Source organism: Lathyrus oleraceus, chromosome 3 (assembly GCF_024323335.1).
Source record: "Lathyrus oleraceus cultivar Zhongwan6 chromosome 3, CAAS_Psat_ZW6_1.0, whole genome shotgun sequence".
Taxonomy (NCBI): Eukaryota; Viridiplantae; Streptophyta; class Magnoliopsida; order Fabales; family Fabaceae; genus Lathyrus; species Lathyrus oleraceus.
In genome coordinates, this window is record NC_066581.1 from 311,534,179 (window position 1) to 311,555,751 (window position 21,573).

The following is a 21,573-nucleotide window of genomic DNA, read 5'->3' on the forward strand; positions in this document are numbered from 1 at the left end:
ATCAATGAGGAAATCAGACGAGAGACCTTGAATTCCACCTTTGGTAGTCATATGAGCACCAATAATAGATTCATCTATACGCAACAGATCAGCAATCTCTTAAGAAGAGAGAACTCTCTCCAAGCCACTGAACAGCAACTGGTCTAGGATAGGTATGCCCACAAGATAGGCATACTCCTCAAGCGTGGGCAAAATCTGGAAATCCGGAAAAGTGAAGCAACGGTACAAGGGATCATAGAATTGCACCAACACACTCATTAGACCTTCATCCACTTGAGTAGCCAGAATAGACAGAAGCTTCCCATGACGAGCCTTGAATTCCAAGGGATTTAATACATAGGATGTCAAACTCCTTAACTCTTTCAAGTCGGGTTGTCTGAAACTGTACTTCTTCGTATTCCTTCTTTGCTTATCCATGTATGAAAATTTGCAAATAGACCTCTTAAGTTCCTTGAAAGTTTTCTCATTGTTGATGATATGGATGCGAATGAATGCATGAATGCATGGATGCAACAATCACACTCAAGGATCAAGCAAATCACACCACACAAAGGTCATGGGATGGATCAAGTCATCCTTAATATCAATCATCCATTTTGGTGGATTATGGTTTACACCTTATCAACACCCAAGTTCCATTGATATTAAGGATACACAAGAACGGATCAACCACGAATCAAGGGTTTGTTGCGAGTCGCGAGCATGGAGTCTTGGTTAAGAACCACCCAAAGGGAGTGTACTATGGTTAAACTTGACAATCATGTTCTACAAGAGGTTCCTATAGTCATCATCCCATCTTTCGGATATTATCGGATAAACGACTACTCGTATTCCAAAAATATTCTCAAGAGAGACTCTTATGAGTGTAGTATCGCGTAACAATCGTATCAAATCTTACACTTGAATGATCTTCGCACTACGTCCTAAAAATAGGCCAAGATGGGCGTGGTAAACTAAGGTCCTTGGCTTTTAAGGCATATATTGGAAAGAGTAATGCCTAACCACGACTACTCGTGTGACATTATTGATCCCAACATAACCTCCACCGAGTGAATGGGCTTGCAAGTCAACTTGCTAAGGAATAACTCCACACAAGTCAACAAGATTATGCCATTCTCCTATCCTAAGTGCACTCGAGTTCGGGTATAGAACTCATCTCACGAAGATCACCAAGCATACAAGGAATTAATATTCAAACAATTCAATCATTACATACAATACAGTAATCCCAAATTGCACAAAGATATGTCACAAAGCAATATACCATACAATACAACAAATATGAAAAGTAGGCAAAACCCACTAGGCAAGTGATATTCCCCAGCAGAGTCCCCACTTTTCTGTAGCGGGGTATTCGTTACCATTAGAGATATTGACTAAATCCAAGGTAAACCATACAAGTCGAGTCGCCACCGCACTTCTATTTATCCAAAGGAATGGTTAGAAAGCGAACAAAAACCTAAAAGTTTTATCGAATCAAAAACTAGTAAAAATGTCAGAGATCTGGGTAAGGGGGTTGGTTATGCAATGGGAAGGTTTTAAGCACCCAAAACATCCTAGGTACTCCTAGGGAGCCCTTTTCAAAAGTGTTGTTCTAGTCTAAAGGGTGTAGATATATCTAAAGTACTATTTACTAAAAGGAAGGTTAAAAGAAAATGACTCGCAAGGATGTCGCATCCACTGCCTACGTATCTCATCTGAGTATGAGAATCAGAGTCTTCGTAGCTCGACTACCTATGGGTTAAAGAGAAGTGTGCTCGGTAAGACGTCGCGTCTTATGCCTACGTATCTCATATGGAATGAGAATCAAAGCAAAACGTAGTTCGGCTACCTAGGGGGTTAAGGATTGCCATCTGAACATGGACTTACAAAAGAGGACACCAGCTGTGTCAAAGGAGGGTGGGCAGTGTGTTCAACGTCCTAGCAGTAGGTGTCGTAGCTCGCTGAATCGAGTCTTAGGCAGTTACCTTTTTGCAATAGAACGGATTGGCATGCCACAAGATCGGAGACGCACGGAAGGTCTAAAAGTGGGGAAGCTCTGCTCTAGAGTTGTCATGCAATATGGACCTATGTGTTAGTATTTACAAAGGGGAACATCTACCTAATGTTAGCATGCAAAGAATAAGGGAATTCTACCTATGTTATCATACAAATGGTTCTACCTAATGGGTGCTACCTAAACGGAACAAGAGTCGACGGATGGAGCGCGGAGAGGAGTTATGGATAAGGGTAGGTGGCGATGCCGGAGGCAATCGACTTACAGGTAGATGGCGATGCCTGAGGCAATCGACTTACAAGAGGATGGATGAATGTGTGTTGGTTCTGTTAAGTTTTGAAAATGATTACTCGACGTTGGATCGAGCTTTTGATCTTATTTTGAAATGGTTATCGGATGTTCGTTTTAATTCTTATATTAACAGGTGACTAAGGAAATAAAGAAATAAATATTATACACTTTATGGGAGAGGGGTACATTTGGTATGAATGGGGATTGTTCATGGCAAACAAACAATAAGAATATATGCCTCATACATCATACAAGTAGGCAACAGTTATCAATCAGATCGGATAAATAAACAATATATAATCAAACCGAAGAATCAAATAATGGAGCGTTTAAACAATGCATGAGAGTATGAACATGTTAAATAATCAAGCAATAGAAAGCATGAATGAGAGAAACAAGTATAAAAGATAACAGATGAATCAAACAGATGAAAATATGCACACGAAGGGCCACTGAATAATTTAATTAGGAAATGAGGTAAGGACCAAATAAAATCAAGGTAAAAGGCCTCTAATACGTGGCATATGAGATGAACGAGGGAGGATCAAAAGATCTCTTCAATTGCCATAAGCAATCCCTAAGTCAAACATCGGTCATAAAGAAGTCAACTGAAAATTCAAGTCAACTTAAAAAATAACAAATAAATAGCAAATTAATCAAGAAAATTATGAAAAATTAAACTAAATAAGTTGGGGCCAGGACATCATCATCCCCTAAAAAGATTTTAAAAATAATGAAAATTGGCACGTGAATTAATTAAAACAAAACATAGGTCAAACCAAAAGTCAATTAATAAGACTAGGTTAGAAATAAATCAAGAATAAATAGTAAATTAATCAAGAAAATTATGAAAAATTAAACTAAATAAGGTGGGGTCAGGAAATCATCATCCCCCAAAAAGATTTTAAAAATAATGAAAATTGGTATGTGAATTGATTAAAATAAAACAGAAGTCAAATTAAAAGTCAACCAACCAAACTAGGTCAAAAATAAATCCAAAATAAATTGAAAATGTGTATTAAAATTCCAAGAAAAGGTCAGATTTACCATGAGACAGTGTTCAACCTTCATCCCAAGAATCAAATGCTAACAATAATTTTAAGTCATAAACATAAAATCAATAAAAAAAGTGTGTTAAAATGGACCATTTAGAATAATTAATTAAAATAAAATATTAATATTAAAAAAATACGAAAATAAAAATTATATAATATTAAATAAAACATTAAGAAAAGTGAAAAACATTTTTGGGTAATTTTGTGGACGAAGAAAATATTTTAAATAAGAAAAAGAAATATGAAAATGGAAGGATTAATGGTGATGAACATGGTAAGCAAGCGTAGATATATCAAAACATGGTAATGGAAGAGATGATTACCTAATGGAAAATAGAAGTGGAATGGAATCTGATATAAGATGAAGCTTTGCTTCCTTTCCACGAAATTCCAATGCTCCTTTAGGGTTAGGATTTCAGCTTCTTAAATAGGGTGGATTAGGTGTTCTCATGGGCTTTTTAATAAGTGATTTATCCATAAAAATAAAAGTGTGAAGTGAGGTGTAAAATGTTGTTATTTTGAGCCAAACTTAAGTGAATGGATGTCAAATGCATGGCCAAAAGAGGTAAAAAATCGTGACTGGTTTGTGCAGCATACTTAGAAAATCTGATTGGACCAGCCAGACCCAAAATCTACCTAGAAAATCAAGTCATGGTGCCCACTTTAAATGAATGTATCTCTCAAACCATGGATCCAAATGAGATGATTCCAAAAGGATGTGAAAGAGGATATGGCAAGGTACAATTGTTGTGAAGAAAGTATTTTTCAAATAATGCCTTGAAGTGCAAGAAAACTGGCCAAGAAGTCTTGACAAATTTTGAAGATTTTGGATTTAGAAATTTTTCTAAGTGTCCTAAAAAAATGTCTCACTTTGACTAAGCATAACTTTCTCAATTCTAATCCAAATGGAGCAAACTTTATATCTCTAGAAAGCTTGGAACAAGATGAACAAGTTTCATGATGGAGAAAGTTTCTAATAGAGCTTTTATCTTGATGTAAAATGGGCTTAAAGTGAGTGCAACGATCATGAAAACTTGCCTTAAATGGAAAGTCAACCATTTCCAAATTAAGTAACTTTTCCAATTCCTGATTAAATGATGAATCCATGATCCAACCTTGATCAAATTTCACATGTAGGATCCCTTAGGCATGGATTTTAAGATTCCACTCTCAAAATGTCAGGAGTTGACTTTTCTGGCCCCACAGTTGACTTTTCCCAAACTGTCTGATTCTCGATTCCATTGATCAATTGAAGCACTTCTAGCTCAAATAAAGAGCTGATTTTTTTATGTAGACCCTTGTGGAGATATGTAGGGCCATGGAAAAGAGTTTCACCCAAAGAATCAGAAATAAACTGATTTTATATCAAACCCTAGTTTTAGGGCAAAATGATCAGGAACTGATTGCACTGATTGCCAATGGATCTTTCTGAGATAATTGTGAATCTTCCTAGGCCAAGATGCCAATCTAATCATGACATGGATGAGCTCCTCTACTTCTAACCAAGCATTGCCTGTTGCAGGTAGCCATGAAACCCTAATTTCTGATTAAATCCAGATGAACACTCTGATAGCTTTGAATCCTTCACTGATGAACTGAGGACCATAATAAGATACTTGGACCCCCCCTGAGACCCTTGAGACTTGTATACTTAGAAAATGAAGTCCAATTCTCAATCTTTCTTTGTGTGGGCTCCTTCTGTTAAGGAGTGATCGATCAAAACCTGATTTCCATGTCACTAATGCAGTATGCAATGAGTATGACCTAATATGATGCTAATGAAGTGTAAAACATAATCCCATGCTTCCACGAAAAATGAAGGGTAAATTTTGGGGTATTACACAATCGTCTAAGAGAGTAATCTCTTAGCCCTCTCAAGTATACAGACTGCGCAGAGTCACTTGAGGAAAAATAGTTCAAGCAAAACAAAGTTGTAATGTAAAGTGCTTATAATAGTAAGCAAGTATTACATAAAAGTATTAGAGCAAGAGTTTTTCACGCAAGAGCAGCAGCTCGTGAAAATTGAGAGAGAATGTAAATGATGTTTTTGTGCGTCTCAGGTGTGTCACTCTAGAGAAGTAATTTGTCCTTTATATAGTAGTTGAGAAGGACTGTTGGAGTGATGACATAATCTTGGTCTTTGATGAGTATTTAATGTCATTACTTCTGTTGTTTCTTTCTATAACCATTTTGTCCGCCTCTTAAGTTCTTTCTTAAAATACTTCCTTTCCATAGTGAGATTTATTTCCGTTACGCTTCCGTGACTTGTGAATCTTCATCAGAGTCTTGATGTACCAGAGTCATTCTTCAGAGGATGATTATGTCTGACTTCATCAGAGCTTCTCAGTTTCTAGTCTTCTTAAGTATCAGAGTCTAAGGCCAGTAGTTTGTTGGAGCTTCTGACTTTTTGTTGTCTTTCTTTGATCAGAATCAGAGCGTTTTGGATGTAATCCTTTCTTAGCGGCGTCTGATCATCTAAAACTTTATATCTGACATACGTTTGTATCTGATGTATGGTTAGAATACTCCGTGAGTGTTCAGAGTCCTGCATGAATGTTCAGAGTTCTGCATGAATGTTCAGAGTCCTGCACACTTAGAAAAAATCTCGTTAGGGTGCCATTTTTGGTTTCATCCTTTGTTATCATCAAAATCTTAGAAATTTATTGTAGAACCAGTTTTGTTCTTACATATCTTAATTCCAATTATCACTTCTGTTGTTTCCAATACTTAGAAGTTGTAAAAGGATTTTATCTGACCACCTCGGGAAGTGAAGAAATATTCTCAACCAATCTAGCAATTTTTCAATTCTTTGAAAATTGCGTTTTTTATTTTTGGAGGATTACAAAAGTAGTTTTTTATTTTTACTCAGAATTTAATTTCCCACACATTTGTTTTGTCACTTCAGTATTTTTTCCTTCTTATGTCTTATCTTTTTGTTGATGACAAAAGGGAGAGAAGGAGAATAAGTATTTAAGCATCTGAATCTGATTAATTGATATTGTTTTATGCTTAAATTCTGAAGAATTGATTATTGTGCTTCAAAGGAATTTAATTAGCATGAATAAGACTTACGGGGAGCTTACAAACCTCAACCTCTGGACTATCGGACTCAGGGGGAGCTTACAAACCTTAAACCCTGAAATCAACATGTTAATGAGAGAGATTTAGTTAACCTAGATAGAACTTAGTGGGAGCTTAAAAACCTTACTCTCTGTACTATCAGACTCAGGGGGGGCTTACAAACCTCTGATCCTGAAGTCAACAAGTTAATTAAATCAATAACCATTGTTCTTAAATATTATTGTTTTTCATCATCAAAAAGTGGGAGATTGCTAGAATAAAATTGATTGATACCATGTCCCTTAGTTTTTGATGATAACATAGTATTTAAAGAACAATTGGATATCCTAACATATGTTCAAGTATGCATGATTATATCATTAAGAACAGATGAAAAAAGTGCTTGAGGAGTCTGAATCTGAAGATCAGACTCTGGTTCTAAAGATCACTTTTGAAGTCTCTGCCTCTGATGGAGACCCAGACTCTAAAGAAGTCAACTCTAAAGAAATTCAGCCTCTGGTGACCCAGACTCTGAAGCTTTAGAAGCCAAGAAGAAGACTCTGATGTGATCAGCCTCTGAAGAGTGAAGTCTGAAGGAAAGTCAACCTTTAAAGTATAAGCTCTTCTACCAAGGCAACTATGACAGACTTAGAACCTTTTTGATCACATGAGGACTTAAGAAAATATCTATGTCTTTGTTGTCTGAGTTTCAACGGATCATTCCTCTTGCATAAATGTGATTTGTTGACATGTCTAATCAAGTAAAAAGTTAGCCCAACCTTTTGGTGAAAGTCTCCAACGTCTCTTTTCTCTCTTCTCTATTTAAGAAGCAGAAGGGCTGAAGAAGAAGATCACCAAGCTTTAATTTAACACTTTGATACAGACTTTGTTCATTAACATTCAAAGAGAAGCCACTCTGTCAAATTTACAAAACTTATAACATCTTAACTTTGTGTATGTTTTAGAAGTTCCTAAGTCTTAGACTTTTTCTGAGTTGTATTATGTCAACACCTCTGATTGCAGATCAAGTGTAGTTGTTACCCAAATCTCTTAACAGTTTGTTATAAAGTCACTAGTCTCTTACTTTAGTGCTTGAGCATTTGAAGTCTTTAGATTGTGTGCTAGAGCAAGAAAGTCTCATACTTGTGTGTTTGAGCAAGGAAGTCTTGAGCTTGTGAGCTTGAGCAAGGAAGTATCAAACTTGTGTGTTTGAGCAAAGAAGTCTTATACTTGTGTGTGTAAGCAAAGAAGACTCTTTCTTGTATGCTTGAGCATTTATAATCAGATTTGGTTATAGTGGAAATCCCTTTAAAGTGTAAGGGGACTAGACCGCTCTCAAGTTATGAGAGGAACCATGATAAATTAATTGTGTTCTTGTCTTTACTTTAACTGCTTCTTTCTTAAACATTCCGCTGATGTCAACTATGATCATTCAAATCAGATTCTGGTCCAGAATCTGATAAGGTCTGCCAAAAGTCTAACTAAGTTTTCTGGGTCAGACTCTAAACCTTGTGTTCAGACTCTAATAAAGAATCATCAGAAGCAGAAGCAGAAAAAGGATAAAAAAAAAGCCAACACAATTCAACCCTCTTCTTGTGTTTTTCACCTTCACCCATGTCACCCTGACACGCCATCACTATGACTCTCTCCCCTCAAATTTACAGCTGGGGACCATGACGGTCTACCCATCAGGAAGCTGACACCCATCACAGCCTCCAATGCTATGACGACCCGGTCGTCACGAGGGTAACGCCTGTCACCTTGAAGTAGAACATGGATTTTGCGTTTGGGCCATAGAGTTCAATTTAGAACTCCAATTTTCACTTACCAAACCCCAAATCGAACAACCACAATTAGGAAAGCGGTATCTAATAACGACACGACATTTATCCATCATTTGACATGCATTTTATTATATTAATCATGGATTTAACATACTTTATTAATCAAAAACATCACACACATATGAACACCAATTCATACCAACATCATGGACAGGAACACATAAATTCCATGGTTAAACAGTGCACGAAAATTACATAATACATCATACAATTCATGCTAATTTATAATTCCATTCATGTTCATTAATCATTCAACAAAAGGGAAAAAGTTAAGAAAATACCTAATGGAATTAAGGATTTCCTTCTACCCAATCATGCAATCTACATCATATTAGGAATAATCTCCCATTTACCTTTGATTTTCCAGCAAAACACCTTCAAGCTTTAACAATGGAAGTTCTCATAACCCTAGCCTCTTCCTTCTCCAAAATTCTGTTTTACGTAGAATAATCTTAAAACCTCTCTACTAACCTTTTTATTAGTAACATAACTCTCCTTAAAATTATGCTTCCCATTATGCCTTCGCTTACTCCCTTATTCACCACAATACCCTAATTAATTCTTATTTTATTTTAATATTACTAATAATATACTCCTCATTATTTCTTCTAATATTCTAACTCTATTATTTTAATTAAATAAACATAATTATGTCTACCACCCAAAACCTCGTAAGTGAATACTACTCATCCAAACACCACCCAATGCACATACAAATCACCATACGTATTTAATTAAAACATACAAAATATTAATTAATTAAAATATGATTAAATAATTAAATCCAATTTTTGGATGTTACAACTCTCCCCCCATTTAGAGAAGTTTTCGCCCTCGAAAATTACCTGAAGGAAACAGTGTCAGATATGACTCTCTCATATGACTCTCCAGCTTCCACATCATGCTTCCACCAGCGGGTCCTTTCCACACTACCCTCACCAAGGCAATCTCCTTACCACACGAATTCTTCACTTCTTGATCCTCTATCTATATGGGTGATGCCTCAACAGTCAAGTTCTCTCTCACATGCACATCATTCACTTGGATCATATGAGATAGATCTGAAATGTATCTCCTCAACTGAGACACAAGAAACACATCATAAAGATTAGCAAGTGGAGGTGGAAAAGCAATTTGATAGGCCACCTCCCATATCCTCTATAATATCTGATATGGACCAACAAAATGTGACATGAGCTTTTGAGACTTCAAAGCTCGACCAACACCAGTTATCGGCGTAACTCACAAAAACACATAATCTCCCTCTTGGAACTAAAGTGATTTCCTCCTCTTATCATGGTAACTCTTCTGGAGAATCTGCAAAGCTTTCCTTTTCTCTGAGATTATATTGATCTTCTCAGAGGTTTTCTAGACGATCCCAGGTCCAAGCACATCACTCTCACCTGATCCATACCAACATAAAGATGTCATACACCTCCTACCATACAATGTCTCGTTAAGTAGCTATCCCAAGCACCTCCGTGTTCTAGCATACAAGCCCTTAACAGATCCTCCAAGGATTGGATGGTTCTCTTTGTTTGACCATTTGTCTGCGGATGACAGGTAGAACTCAACTTCAGCTTAGTACCATACGCTTCCTACAAACTCTGCCAAAACTTCGACGCCAACCTCATATTTCTATCTGAAACAATGCTCGACGGAATATCATTCAAGCTAACAATCTTCTCAATATAAAACTCGGCTAACTTCTATAAATGATAACTTATCTTAATCGGAATGAAATGAGCTGATTTAGTCAGTCTATCAACAATAACCCAAATGGAAACACATCCTTTCGTCCTCTTCGACAAACTTATCACAAAATCCATGGAAATACTGTCCCATTTCCACTCAGGGATGATAAAAAGTTGCATCAGACCTAACAACTTCTGATGTTCAATCTTCGACTTCTACAAGTCAAAAAAGCATAAACAAACTCAGCTATTTCTTTCTTCATTCTTTGCCACCAAAATATTTTCTTCAAATACTGATACATCTTAGTGGCACTGGGATAAATACTCATACCACTTCTACAACCTTCCTCAAGAATACTTTTCTTAAGATCTGGCACATTAGGTACGCAAACTCTGTCTCTGAACCTTATCACACCATTCTCATTGATTCTGAAGTCATCTCTTTTACCTTGATTGATTAACACAAGTCAGTCAACCAATCCCAAACCAACTTTGTGACCTTCTCTGATATCTTCAAGGATACCACTAGTCAGCTTCAATATGCCCAACTTCACACTGTTAGGAGTCTCTTCGCACACCAAAATCATGTCCCAAAGCTTCTCAATCAATTCAGACTCCTGAACCATCATCATCGGCATATGCAACAACTTTCTACTCAATGCATCAGCTACAACATTGGCTTTATCTGAATGGTAAGTCAAGTCAAAATCATAATCCTTCAGAAACTCGAGCCATCTCCTATGTCTCATGTTCAACTCCTTCTGCGCTAACAAGTACTTCAAACTCTTGCGGTCACGACACACTTCAAATTTGTAGCCAAGCAGAAAATGTCTCCAAATCTTTAATACGAACACCAATGTTGCCAACTCCAAATCATGCGTAGGATAATTCCTCTCGTGAACTTTAAACTGTCTAGAAGCATAAGCCACAACCTGACTACTATGCATCAATACACTGCCTAGACCCATTTTTGAAGCATCACAATACAAAATAAAGGATTCACTCGGATTCGACAGGGTCAAAACTGGCACAAACGTAAACTTCTTCTTGAGTTCTTGGGAACTCTCTTCATAATGCACATCCCAAACATATGCTTGACCCTTTCGAGTCAATTGAGTTAAAGGAAATTCTAACTTCAAAAAGCCTTCAATAAACCTCATGTAATAACCAAGAAAACTAATGATCTCTATAACAGACTTCAGAGCCTCCCACTACAACATTGCATCTATCTTTGACCAAGAAAACTCACCTCCTTCAATCAGAATTCACACTTAGACAACTTCATGTACAACTTATTCTCTTTCAAGGCTTGTAACACAACTCTCGGATGTTCCACATGTTCTTCCTCAAACTTGGAATATATCAAGATGTCGTCAATCAACACAACCACAAACTGATCTAAGTACGGATGAAATATTCTATTCATGTACTTATGAACACTCCAGGTGCATTAGACACACCAAACAAAATTACTAAATACTCATAATGACCATACCTTGTCCTGAACACAGTCTTAGGAATATCTTTCATCTTCACACGAATCTGATGATAACTCGAACGCAAAACAATCTTACTGAACACACAAGCACCCACCAACTGATCCATCAAACCACCAATCCTCGGAAGAGTATAATTATTCTTGATTGTCACTTTATTTAGTTTTCGATAGTACACACAATATCATGCTACCATCTTTCTTCTTCATCAATAACATTGACGCTCTTCATGGTGAAACAATCAGTCAAACAAACGTCTTCTCAAGCAACTCTTCCAATTGCATCTTGAGCTCACTCAACTATGAAGCAGACATTCTATAAGGATCCATTGACACAGGAATAGTATCAAGTACTAAGCCTATAGAGAATTCAACTTCCTGCTCCAACGGTAAATCATTGATATCATATGGAAACACTTCTAGAAAATTGCACGCCACAATGTAACTCATGAATCGCAGCTTTGCTTTCAGCATTCATAGAAGCTAATATCATAAACACCTCAGCATCATCCCTCATGAATTAATCCACTTTATTTGCAGACATAAACAACTCATCTTTTGCATTAAACTCTGGAAATGATATTGTCTTGTCGAAATAATTGATATGAACATGGTTGAACTCCAACCAGTTCATTCCAAGGATAACATTGAATTGATTCAATGGTTGGCAGACTAAGTCCATCCCAAAAATCTTACCATAAATAGTTAGTGGACAATTCAAACACACCCATGAAGTCGTCATTGAAGCATTAGTTGGGGGTATAATAATCATACTCCCCACCATAGCAGAAAATTTCAAACCTAACCTCTCAGCACAATCAAGCGAAATAAAAGAATGTGTAGCATCCGTGGCAATAATAGAAATCAGCGGAATACTATTAATAAAACATATACCTCAAATCAATCTGTCTGAGCTAGTAGTCCCTGTCCCAGTCAAAGCAAAAACTTTCCCTCCAGACTGAACCTTCTTTGGGTTCTGACAATTAGTACTGATGTGACCCTGTTCGCCGCAGTTATAACAAGTTAGCCCAACACTCTTGCAATATGTAATACAGTGACCTATCTTTCCACATTTGAAACACCTCAAAATCTTATTCTAGAATTTATTAACACGGTGGCCTAACTTGCCACACTTGAAGCACTTGACAGAAGCGGGAGTCTCTCCCCCACTTGGATTTTTCTCATCTAAAACCCTCTGCTTCCCTTTATCAGTTGGAGCTCTATACGGTTTCCCACGATATTGATTCTTCGTTTTCCTCTTGCTAAGACTCTTATAGTGATCAGAACAAGCTCTGATGACCTCATCATATATCCTACACTTATTCACCAGAATAGAAAATCGACGAATCTACTAATAACCAATACCTTTCTTGATATCAGGATGCGGTCCGCTTTCAAACTTGATGCACTTCGAACCCACGGTAGTCGTACCATTATAGTGTGGACAAAGCTTCACCAGCTCTTCAAACTTGGTAACATACTTAACAACTGTCATATTTCCCTACTTTAGTTCGAGGAACTCGATTTCCTTCTTGTTGTGCACATTCTTAGGAAATTACTTCTCCAAGATATGAACTATGAACACAACCCAAGTAATCTCAGTACCAACAACATCAAGTCTTTAGTGCGCATTATCCCACCAGTCTTTGGCCTCCTCTGATAACATGTGAGTACCAAACTTCACCTTCTGAACTTTAGTGCAAACCGTAACTAGAAAAATATTTTTAATCTCTCTTAGCCATGCCTACACACACCCCGGATCATATCTGCCCTTGAAAGTCGACAGCTGATTTCTCTTAAATTTGTTAAACACACAGAAGTCATCATGAACACCTTGATGATTCTGTTGACCCTGTAGCTCCTGAGCCACTAACTCCAAAGCATCAACAATTATGCGATCATTTCTTCCAATCATTACTCTTCACACCAGCAAAACTACATTAGAAGAAACAATACAGCGATAGTGTACACACACATGTTGCATACAAGAGAACAATTAACATGTCAAAATTTGGCTGGATGGACCGACATGCACTTATACTACTATGTAACACCCTAAACCCCGAAACATGAAATCATGTGAATATAAAACAACTACACACATAAGGTGTCACTCAAACACAACATAAACCTGTTATGTAACACGTGTTATATAAAATATGCAATAATTTAAACACCTGACATCACATGCTCGCGTTTACATAGGCTCATCGCAATAGAAATAAATCAATTAAAGTAACTCACCAACCAAATAAGTCTCATAACATAAAGCATGGTCTTGGAAAAATGCCTTCAACATCAATAACTTCAAAACAAATAACAATTAATGAGACCAAAACGTTCGCTCGCCCAGTATTACAGATCAGAGCAACAAAATCTAAATATCATATAAAACGAGAAAAAAGAAGAACAACATAAACTCCATCCCTCAACTTCTAAGCATGTACTTATTTACCTGCTCGTCAGTACCTCAAGAAGGAACACATAATCACACAAACAACAAAGGGGTGAGAATACGCTCATAATATATAATGGTGCAAAAGTATGTAAGGGTAGTCTAAACAAACATCAATAATCATTCAACAAAATTCAATCGCATACATGACCAAAGTATTCTCAATCACTAATATCAACATAATCATCTAATACATATTCAAACAATGGATGCAATGTACTCAACATCATGACTCTACGATGCATGTGGTGTCATTATGGACAACACATGTCCATCTCGCTCTTGAATTCTCACCATAGGACCAGAGCACACCAATTTATTACTATCACCATAAGTAACGTTTCATCGATTCCCATATGGAACCAGCTACTCACTCCTAAATCCGCACCATCGGACCAGAGTAAACTAAAACTGGACCGAAGCTCGTACATCATGATGCATGACTTTCAACAACATGCATTATCACAAAAATATCACCACACAATCATCACCATTATGCACAACATCATTCTCCATACGCAAAAAGTGAATTAATCCAACATAACATGATAAACGATACCAAATACCTCTAAATAGTGGCCAAACAGTAGCCTAATCATAATACAACATTAAACATCAGAACCAACATTTAATTCTAAGAAACAGAGCAAACAACGCTCATTTTGAAAGTATGACGGATTACCTGTCACCGTCCATGTCACCCTGACACGTCATCACCATGACGCTCTCCCCTCAAAATTACACCTAGGGACCATGACGGTCTACCCATCAAGCAGTTGACGCCCGTTAGCGCCTTTAAAGCCATGAGGACCTGGTCGTCACGAGGGTGACGTTTGTAACACCTTAAACCTCACATACAATTTTAACTCATAATTTAATAAAAACTCACAACCACATAGGGTGTCACGCACAACACAAACAAATCCCGCTCTGTAACACGGGTTACAAAATCTCACATAACACATGTCATCGCCTTCTCACCTTCACTTAGAATATCATTACAGCAGAATCATCACTAAAACAAATCAAACAATTAACAATCGCAATTCAGGAAATTAAATCTCATAACTCCGAACTTCATAACACCTTAACAAAAGTTGTAATGTTCAACTCATCACCATTTAAAACCTCATCAAACATAAATAGAAATTTCATCAAGGCAAAAGAAATTAGAGTAAACATTCCCAACCCGATGTTACATTGACCAGAGCAAGACTCTACTAAAAATAACGACAACTAATAGGAATCCACTCTAGGAGCTACCTTCCACTTACTGCAGCAAACTACTCATGAGTATCTGCACGACGCTCATGTAAAGGCAACATTCAAACAGAAGGGGTAAGAATACATTTCAATAATTAACGGTGAAAACAAGCAGAAGTAAATTATTGCATAACTTCATCATCATACACATTACTCAATTAATACTAACATACTAAGTATTCTCATCCAACAACAAATTAACAAACAATCAACACAAATGCAACTCTTAATGCACTCAACATCAACTCGACACGCATGTGGTATCAAATATGAACACTCAGGTTCGTTTCGCTCCCTGATCCCCACCATAAGATCAAATTCCCTCTTGGAATCGGAGTACATCAAATCGCCACCATCACCATAGATAACGCTTCATTAATCCCCCATAATAGGAAATAGCTAGTCGTTCCCGATTCACCACCATAGGAACGAGGTTCACCAAAACTGGACCAAAGTATGTATACCATGATGCATGACTCTCAACTAATATGCATTAACATGTCAAGGTTCACCAGAGGATCCTCACACACATCTCATCATTTATGCATCACATCATTCATCATTCAACCATCATTACAGGTTATAATGTCAATAACATCAACAAACAATAGGAACTCATCATACATGATTCAACTGCAATCAATCATATCACTTCACCCAAAAATAATAACACATCATCGTATTCAATATAACAATTCACTAACTAATCAAACAAGTCATCATAAACATCTCTACAGTTGACAATTGACTATTATAAGTGTAACTTAGTAGTAGGGAGCCTATGAGCATTTTGAAATAAGTTAGAAAATGTTTCATGCTTGAAAAATAAGTTTTTAAGTGATAAAGTAGTCTATGTGTCGTCATATACGATCCATAGGTCGACACATAGAAGAAAATTTTGCCTATGTGTCAACACATACGAGTTACAGGTTGACAAATGTGTTGCATTTGTAAAGCATGTATGTTCCGTCCTATGTTTCTCCTTCATGTGTCGACACATGACCTTCATAAATCAACTCATGCTGCGAAATTTTCTCAAAATTCAGTTTTTAAAGCATCAAAACACCCCCTCATGTGCCAAAAACTCATGCTACAAAAATTTATCAAATAAGATCCAATTTATCATGTTATAGCTTCCTAATTCAACATCTACTCCATATTTTTCATGAATCGGCATCATATTACAACATATCATCATACTCATCATCTCTAAATTATCAATAACACAATCAAGGTAAAAAACCCTTCAAACATCAATCAATGACATCACATGATCAACAACATCAAAATAAAACATATGAATACATCGGGTACACGAATTTCACACAATTTCATCATGCAATCAATAATTAAAACACATACATCAGAATTGAGAATTACAACATCCAATCGTAAGGAGGTTGAGGGTTCCTCCATCTATCCCACGTGTTTTAACACCCATTAGAGAAGCATGTATCCCCTTTACCTGATTTCCGGTAAAAAAAACCTTTAATCCTAAAAGTTCTTCTTCAACCTTAAACATTTGCTCTCCCTATTTGCCTCTTTTGATCCAGTTCTCCAAAATACATAGTGACTCTGTAGCTTATCCTTGTCTCCCTTTCCTACACTCCAAATTTTCCTTTTTTCCAACCTTACCCTTAATTCCTCTACACATCTTATTTTCTTATTATTTAATTAATTAGCAATTCTTAGTTTTAGCAATTCTTAGTTTTAATAATATATAAATTATAATTATTAAATTATCTATATGTATATAAATATACACTCGGTGTGATCTTATTTCACACACTATGTGACTTTAGATCAATCTCTTTGACATACTATATTTATAAGATTATTGTGAATGTTTTGATAAATTGACTAAGAAAAGTGATCGGGTTAGTTATCTCGGACACACAATCAACTTTCATTTCAGAATTCTTGATGGTATTCTAATAGCAAATGAAATCGTAGATGAAGTCAAACATAAGGAAAAAAAAAGGAAGTATTTATGTTCAAGGTAGATATCTAAAAGATCTAAAAGGCCTGTGAAATTTTTTAGATTGTGTGATGTCTAAGATGGGATTTCATGAAAAATGAAGAAAATGGATTTCAAAATGTTTTTGCATGTTGGTGAATGGCATCTCTACTAATATGTTCAATATGGAAAAATGTCTAAAATGAGGAGACCCGCTGTCGCCTTTCATTTTCCTAATTGTAGCAGAAGAATTCAATATTCTCATGAAAAGATCTGTCAAGTTGAGTAAATTCTCCAAATACAAGTTTGAAAGAGAAGAAACTTCTACCATAGGCACACGATACACTAATAACAGGCACATAAAAAAGGTGGAGGAACGTTTGGATTAAAATTTGATTTTATTTCAGATGATATTGGGCCTTAAAATCGACTTTCAGAAGAGCTACATCATCAACATAAACATCTGCCACTACTGGATATGCAAGAAGAAGCCAATATCCTAAATTGTAAGGTGGATTAGCTACTTTTTCTTGATCATGTTGGGATTAGGAGTGGTAACCGAGTAGGGGACCCCTATTTTTAGAAGTATTTAAATTTTGGACAAAGAGAATTGCAACATAACATATGAAACAAGCTGAAGGATACAACAAGAGTAAAGAATTGAAACTACAAAAGACTGAAGAAATAAAGGGAAATTCATTCACAAACAAGTAGCAATAGCATGCTTTCAAAATGAACAAACTTTGATCATAAAAAGAGAATATACTAATCATTGGAAATTTAACTTAGGTTGACTTCAATAATGTATTACACAAGGTTGATTATATCACAAGCACTTCTTAGGAACAAACATTTTTTATGATGTGCTAATACTTTACATTAGTAAATGTCTCAAATGTTAATCACTCTTTTTTCTCTCAAAACAGAGTAATCTTCAACAAATGCACCATCCTCATAAAAATATTGCTCCCATAATAAATACTTAAGAGGTCAGAAAGAAATCCTCTGCCAACTACTTTTGAATCCTTGCAAGCATGTAATGCAGTGCATATATCTGTCTTCTCCAGAAATTTCTCTGCATTTTCAAAAACCAAGGGACCATACTCTAGAACAATCCTCTTGCACTGCAAACATTTTCAAAGAGTAACCGAAAAAACTAAATTAGTGAATGAAAAGAAAAGTTCATTACGAAAATTACATTCTTATGGCTCAACATAGTAATTGAAAATTTTCTTAATTGTGCATGCTGGATCAGGATGCTGAGATAATAAGTACTCTTTTATGTTTTTACGAGTCTCCTAGTGTTTGAAGATGATTTTAGTCGTAGAGTTTGTTTATCTATGAGGTGTAATTAGTATACAATTATAACAAATCTGTCAAATTTTTCTTACCTTGCTCGCATACTTGTCCAATGAACTGCACACTTTCAGTAGTGTCTCGATTATCTCTAGCTGACATTTTAAAATAAAAAGGTTAGCATTTCATTCCATAAAATGTAATTTCAATCAAGAATAGTATGAACTAAGTGATTGAAATCGTGACCGCGATTGATCATATACTTTTATATGTTATATCAATTACTATCAAAATTACTTTCATTTGAACTATATAGCACCAAGATGAAATAACTTACCTCTGTGTCGGGATCTTTTATCTTGTCTAATAGTTTTGAAACAGTATCTTCGCAAAAGTCGCAGCTGTTTTCTTGAAATTGTAAGGAAATGTTAGCAATGTTCTGGCAGAGGTTGACCTTATTGCAGAAATCTCCAGGCTGAACTGAGGTCATTTCTAAGAAGAAAAGTGGCAAATAATAGTCCACCAAACTGACGCACTGTGAAATTCAGACGAAACACATGAATTCATATAGCTTCCAATAAGTTATGATTGATTAACTTGTGCACCAATGAAGCACCGACACAGATGCTAACACTAGACACAACACTGACACTTCAACAATAATTTCAGAAAATTGAAGTAGTTGAACATAGTCGCATGTGTTAGAAACCAGACACGCCTTCAATTGAAGTGTCAATGCTACATATATTGGTTATCACAAGTTCACAACAACTGAAAAAAGTATCTAAACCAAAACAAAAGATCCAAAATGTGACCAACCTTCCTCTCAAAAGTGTGAAGCTGATGGCAAGTGTTGTGAAGAATATCAATAACCTCACTTTGAGTCTTGTTTTCATTTATATAATCAAGTGCCTTGGTAGTATATTCCTCACAAAGTGCACACACATCCGGTATTCTCACTAGCTCTGCAATATATAGATAAGTAAATAAAACAACTTACTCATGCCACATCTGAATTTCAAAGTGTTTAACACAGAAAAAAATATATATTGTTGCAAGTATAAAAGATTTTCACATGATGGTGATTCAATCCATTTTTTCTTCAATGATCTGATGAAAACTTGAAAACCTTTCATATAGGCTCTTATTTTATTGACAACTTGGCAACTTTAGTATTAATGGAGCATTTATAAGTGCTTATTTGGTATATCTCATGACATAAAACCTATACTAACGGTAGTATCAACTTATAAAAAATACCGTAGAATATGTAAATAAGCTATTTTCAACCTATTTTAAGCACTTCTTATATAAACAACTTAGTTAGACCCTTAGGCTATGCGGAATGGAATATTGATTCCACTCTATTGTTTGAATTTTTTTTTAAATATCTTGTTCCATTGCATACACCCAAAATCAGATGGAACAAAAAAAAGGAGGATTGGATGGAATAGGATGGAATGGATTCCATCATGTTCCATTCCGCTCCATCCATTATTTGCAAATCCAAACAATGGAATCTCATTATTCACCACTCCATTCCATCCCATGCCACCAATCCAAACATGCCCTCAATGTATAAGTGCATGTGCACAAGCTATTTCTATGATAAAAAATAAAACAAAGTCAAATTATTTTCATACAAGATACTACATTAAGTTGTTTTTGTAAGCTACTCTAAAATAACCTGAAAACAACTTATGAACATATCATAAGTTGTTTCCATACGCATTCTCAAACAATCACAAGTGCTTATGTCAACAGATAAGCTAATAATGCTACTGATGAAATTACCAGAATTTGCAGCAATAATGCCCAATTGATAAGGACTTGCAAACCCTCTAGCATCACAAGCCAATGCAACAACACCTAGTATCACAACAAACACCAGTCCAATTTTCCCTCCCATGGTTCCTACAACATGAAGAACAAAAATTAGGGTTACAAGTTACAACAGCATGGTTACATATAATTCCTAATAAATAAACTATCACAGCGTCAAAAGTTCAAGTTCAACCCTTAATTAAGAAAATACTTTGTTTTTTTTTCAAACTTGCATTGCATGAAGAAGAAGAATTGAAAGATTACCTTTGAAAGAACGAGAAAGTTATTCTTATTCTTCACTTCCTTGGACTTGGAGTGGCGTGTTGGTTGAGATAAATGATATTGGAACTTTCACTTTAACATTCAATGTTTTGTTGCAATTTTCATGGAGATTGAGAAATTATTCGGTGTGGATGGTACACTGAAAGGTATTGTGTACGCAAATCTAAATGCGACGTGTCTAAATCTTAGATAAAGTTGGTTCTATGATAATATATATATATATATTGATGTGAGAAAAGAAAAGTACTTGTATTGTATGGAAGAAAATGTGAAAGAGGAAAGTGAAGAGACAATTGATTAGTCTTAATTCTTAAGCAACCAAAAAGGAGGACAAAGGAATTAAGGAAGGCACATCTTTTATTTTTTTCATAATCACAATTTAGTATAAGGGAAAAAAGTTACTTTTAATTGTTTTTTATAAGTTTTTTTTTATGTTGTCCTCCTAATAGAATTTCTACTTTTATTTTTTTTGGTAATTCTAAATATGTACTTTACCTATAGGAATGTAGTTATTTTTTGATCGGTTAGTTAGTTTCATTTGTTTTTTTTTTAATTATGTAGTTTAATGAATATATTTACATATTAGAAATATATAAAAATAAGAAAAATTTGAATATAGCCTTAAAACTATTAATTGAAGTTTTATGCTATATTATTCTATGATAGTATTCATTTTATTATATCTGAATGTAACATTAGATATAATAAAGTTTGTTACAATTTAAGTTTAATTATAATTTTATCTCATAATTAAAATTATTTACATTATCGATCCATCTGTTGGATTTTTTATAATGTGGCGAACAATTGGATGACATGGCACAATTCATGTGGGCTAATATTTTAAATGTCATTAGTTGATCATGTAATTTAAAAGAAATTACAAAATGATTATAAATATCAAATTTTATATTAAAGTAAACCTAAATTAAGTTAATATAATTTTTTTAATTATCAGATAGAAATTTTGATCTCCTCTCTCAATCTTTTTCACCTTGAATCTCTTTTGTATGTTTTGAAACTTAAAAGACAATAAAATTTAAGTTTAAATGTATTTTTAA

The 21,573-nt window shown here is 35.3% G+C and overlaps 1 protein-coding gene across 2 annotated transcripts; it reads right to left on the bottom strand.

Annotated features, from left to right (window-relative positions):
- Nucleotides 1-17,876: 17,876 nt before the first annotated feature.
- On the bottom strand, nt 17,877-20,695 carry LOC127127340 (uncharacterized). Of its 2 annotated transcripts, none has more exons than XM_051056498.1 (6): nt 20,495-20,695; nt 20,201-20,320; nt 19,226-19,371; nt 18,744-18,941; nt 18,502-18,561; nt 17,877-18,234 (listed from the first exon to the last, which is right to left on the bottom strand). In XM_051056498.1, exons 2-6 carry the CDS (start codon nt 20,313-20,315, stop codon nt 18,028-18,030), a joined length of 726 nt encoding a protein of 241 aa, XP_050912455.1. In that variant the 5' UTR covers nt 20,316-20,320; nt 20,495-20,695; the 3' UTR covers nt 17,877-18,027. The 2 variants fall into 2 exon arrangements, with proteins under 2 accessions (XP_050912455.1, XP_050912456.1); XM_051056499.1 differs by having other exon boundaries at nt 20,424-20,498.
- Nucleotides 20,696-21,573: the final 878 nt, after the last annotated feature.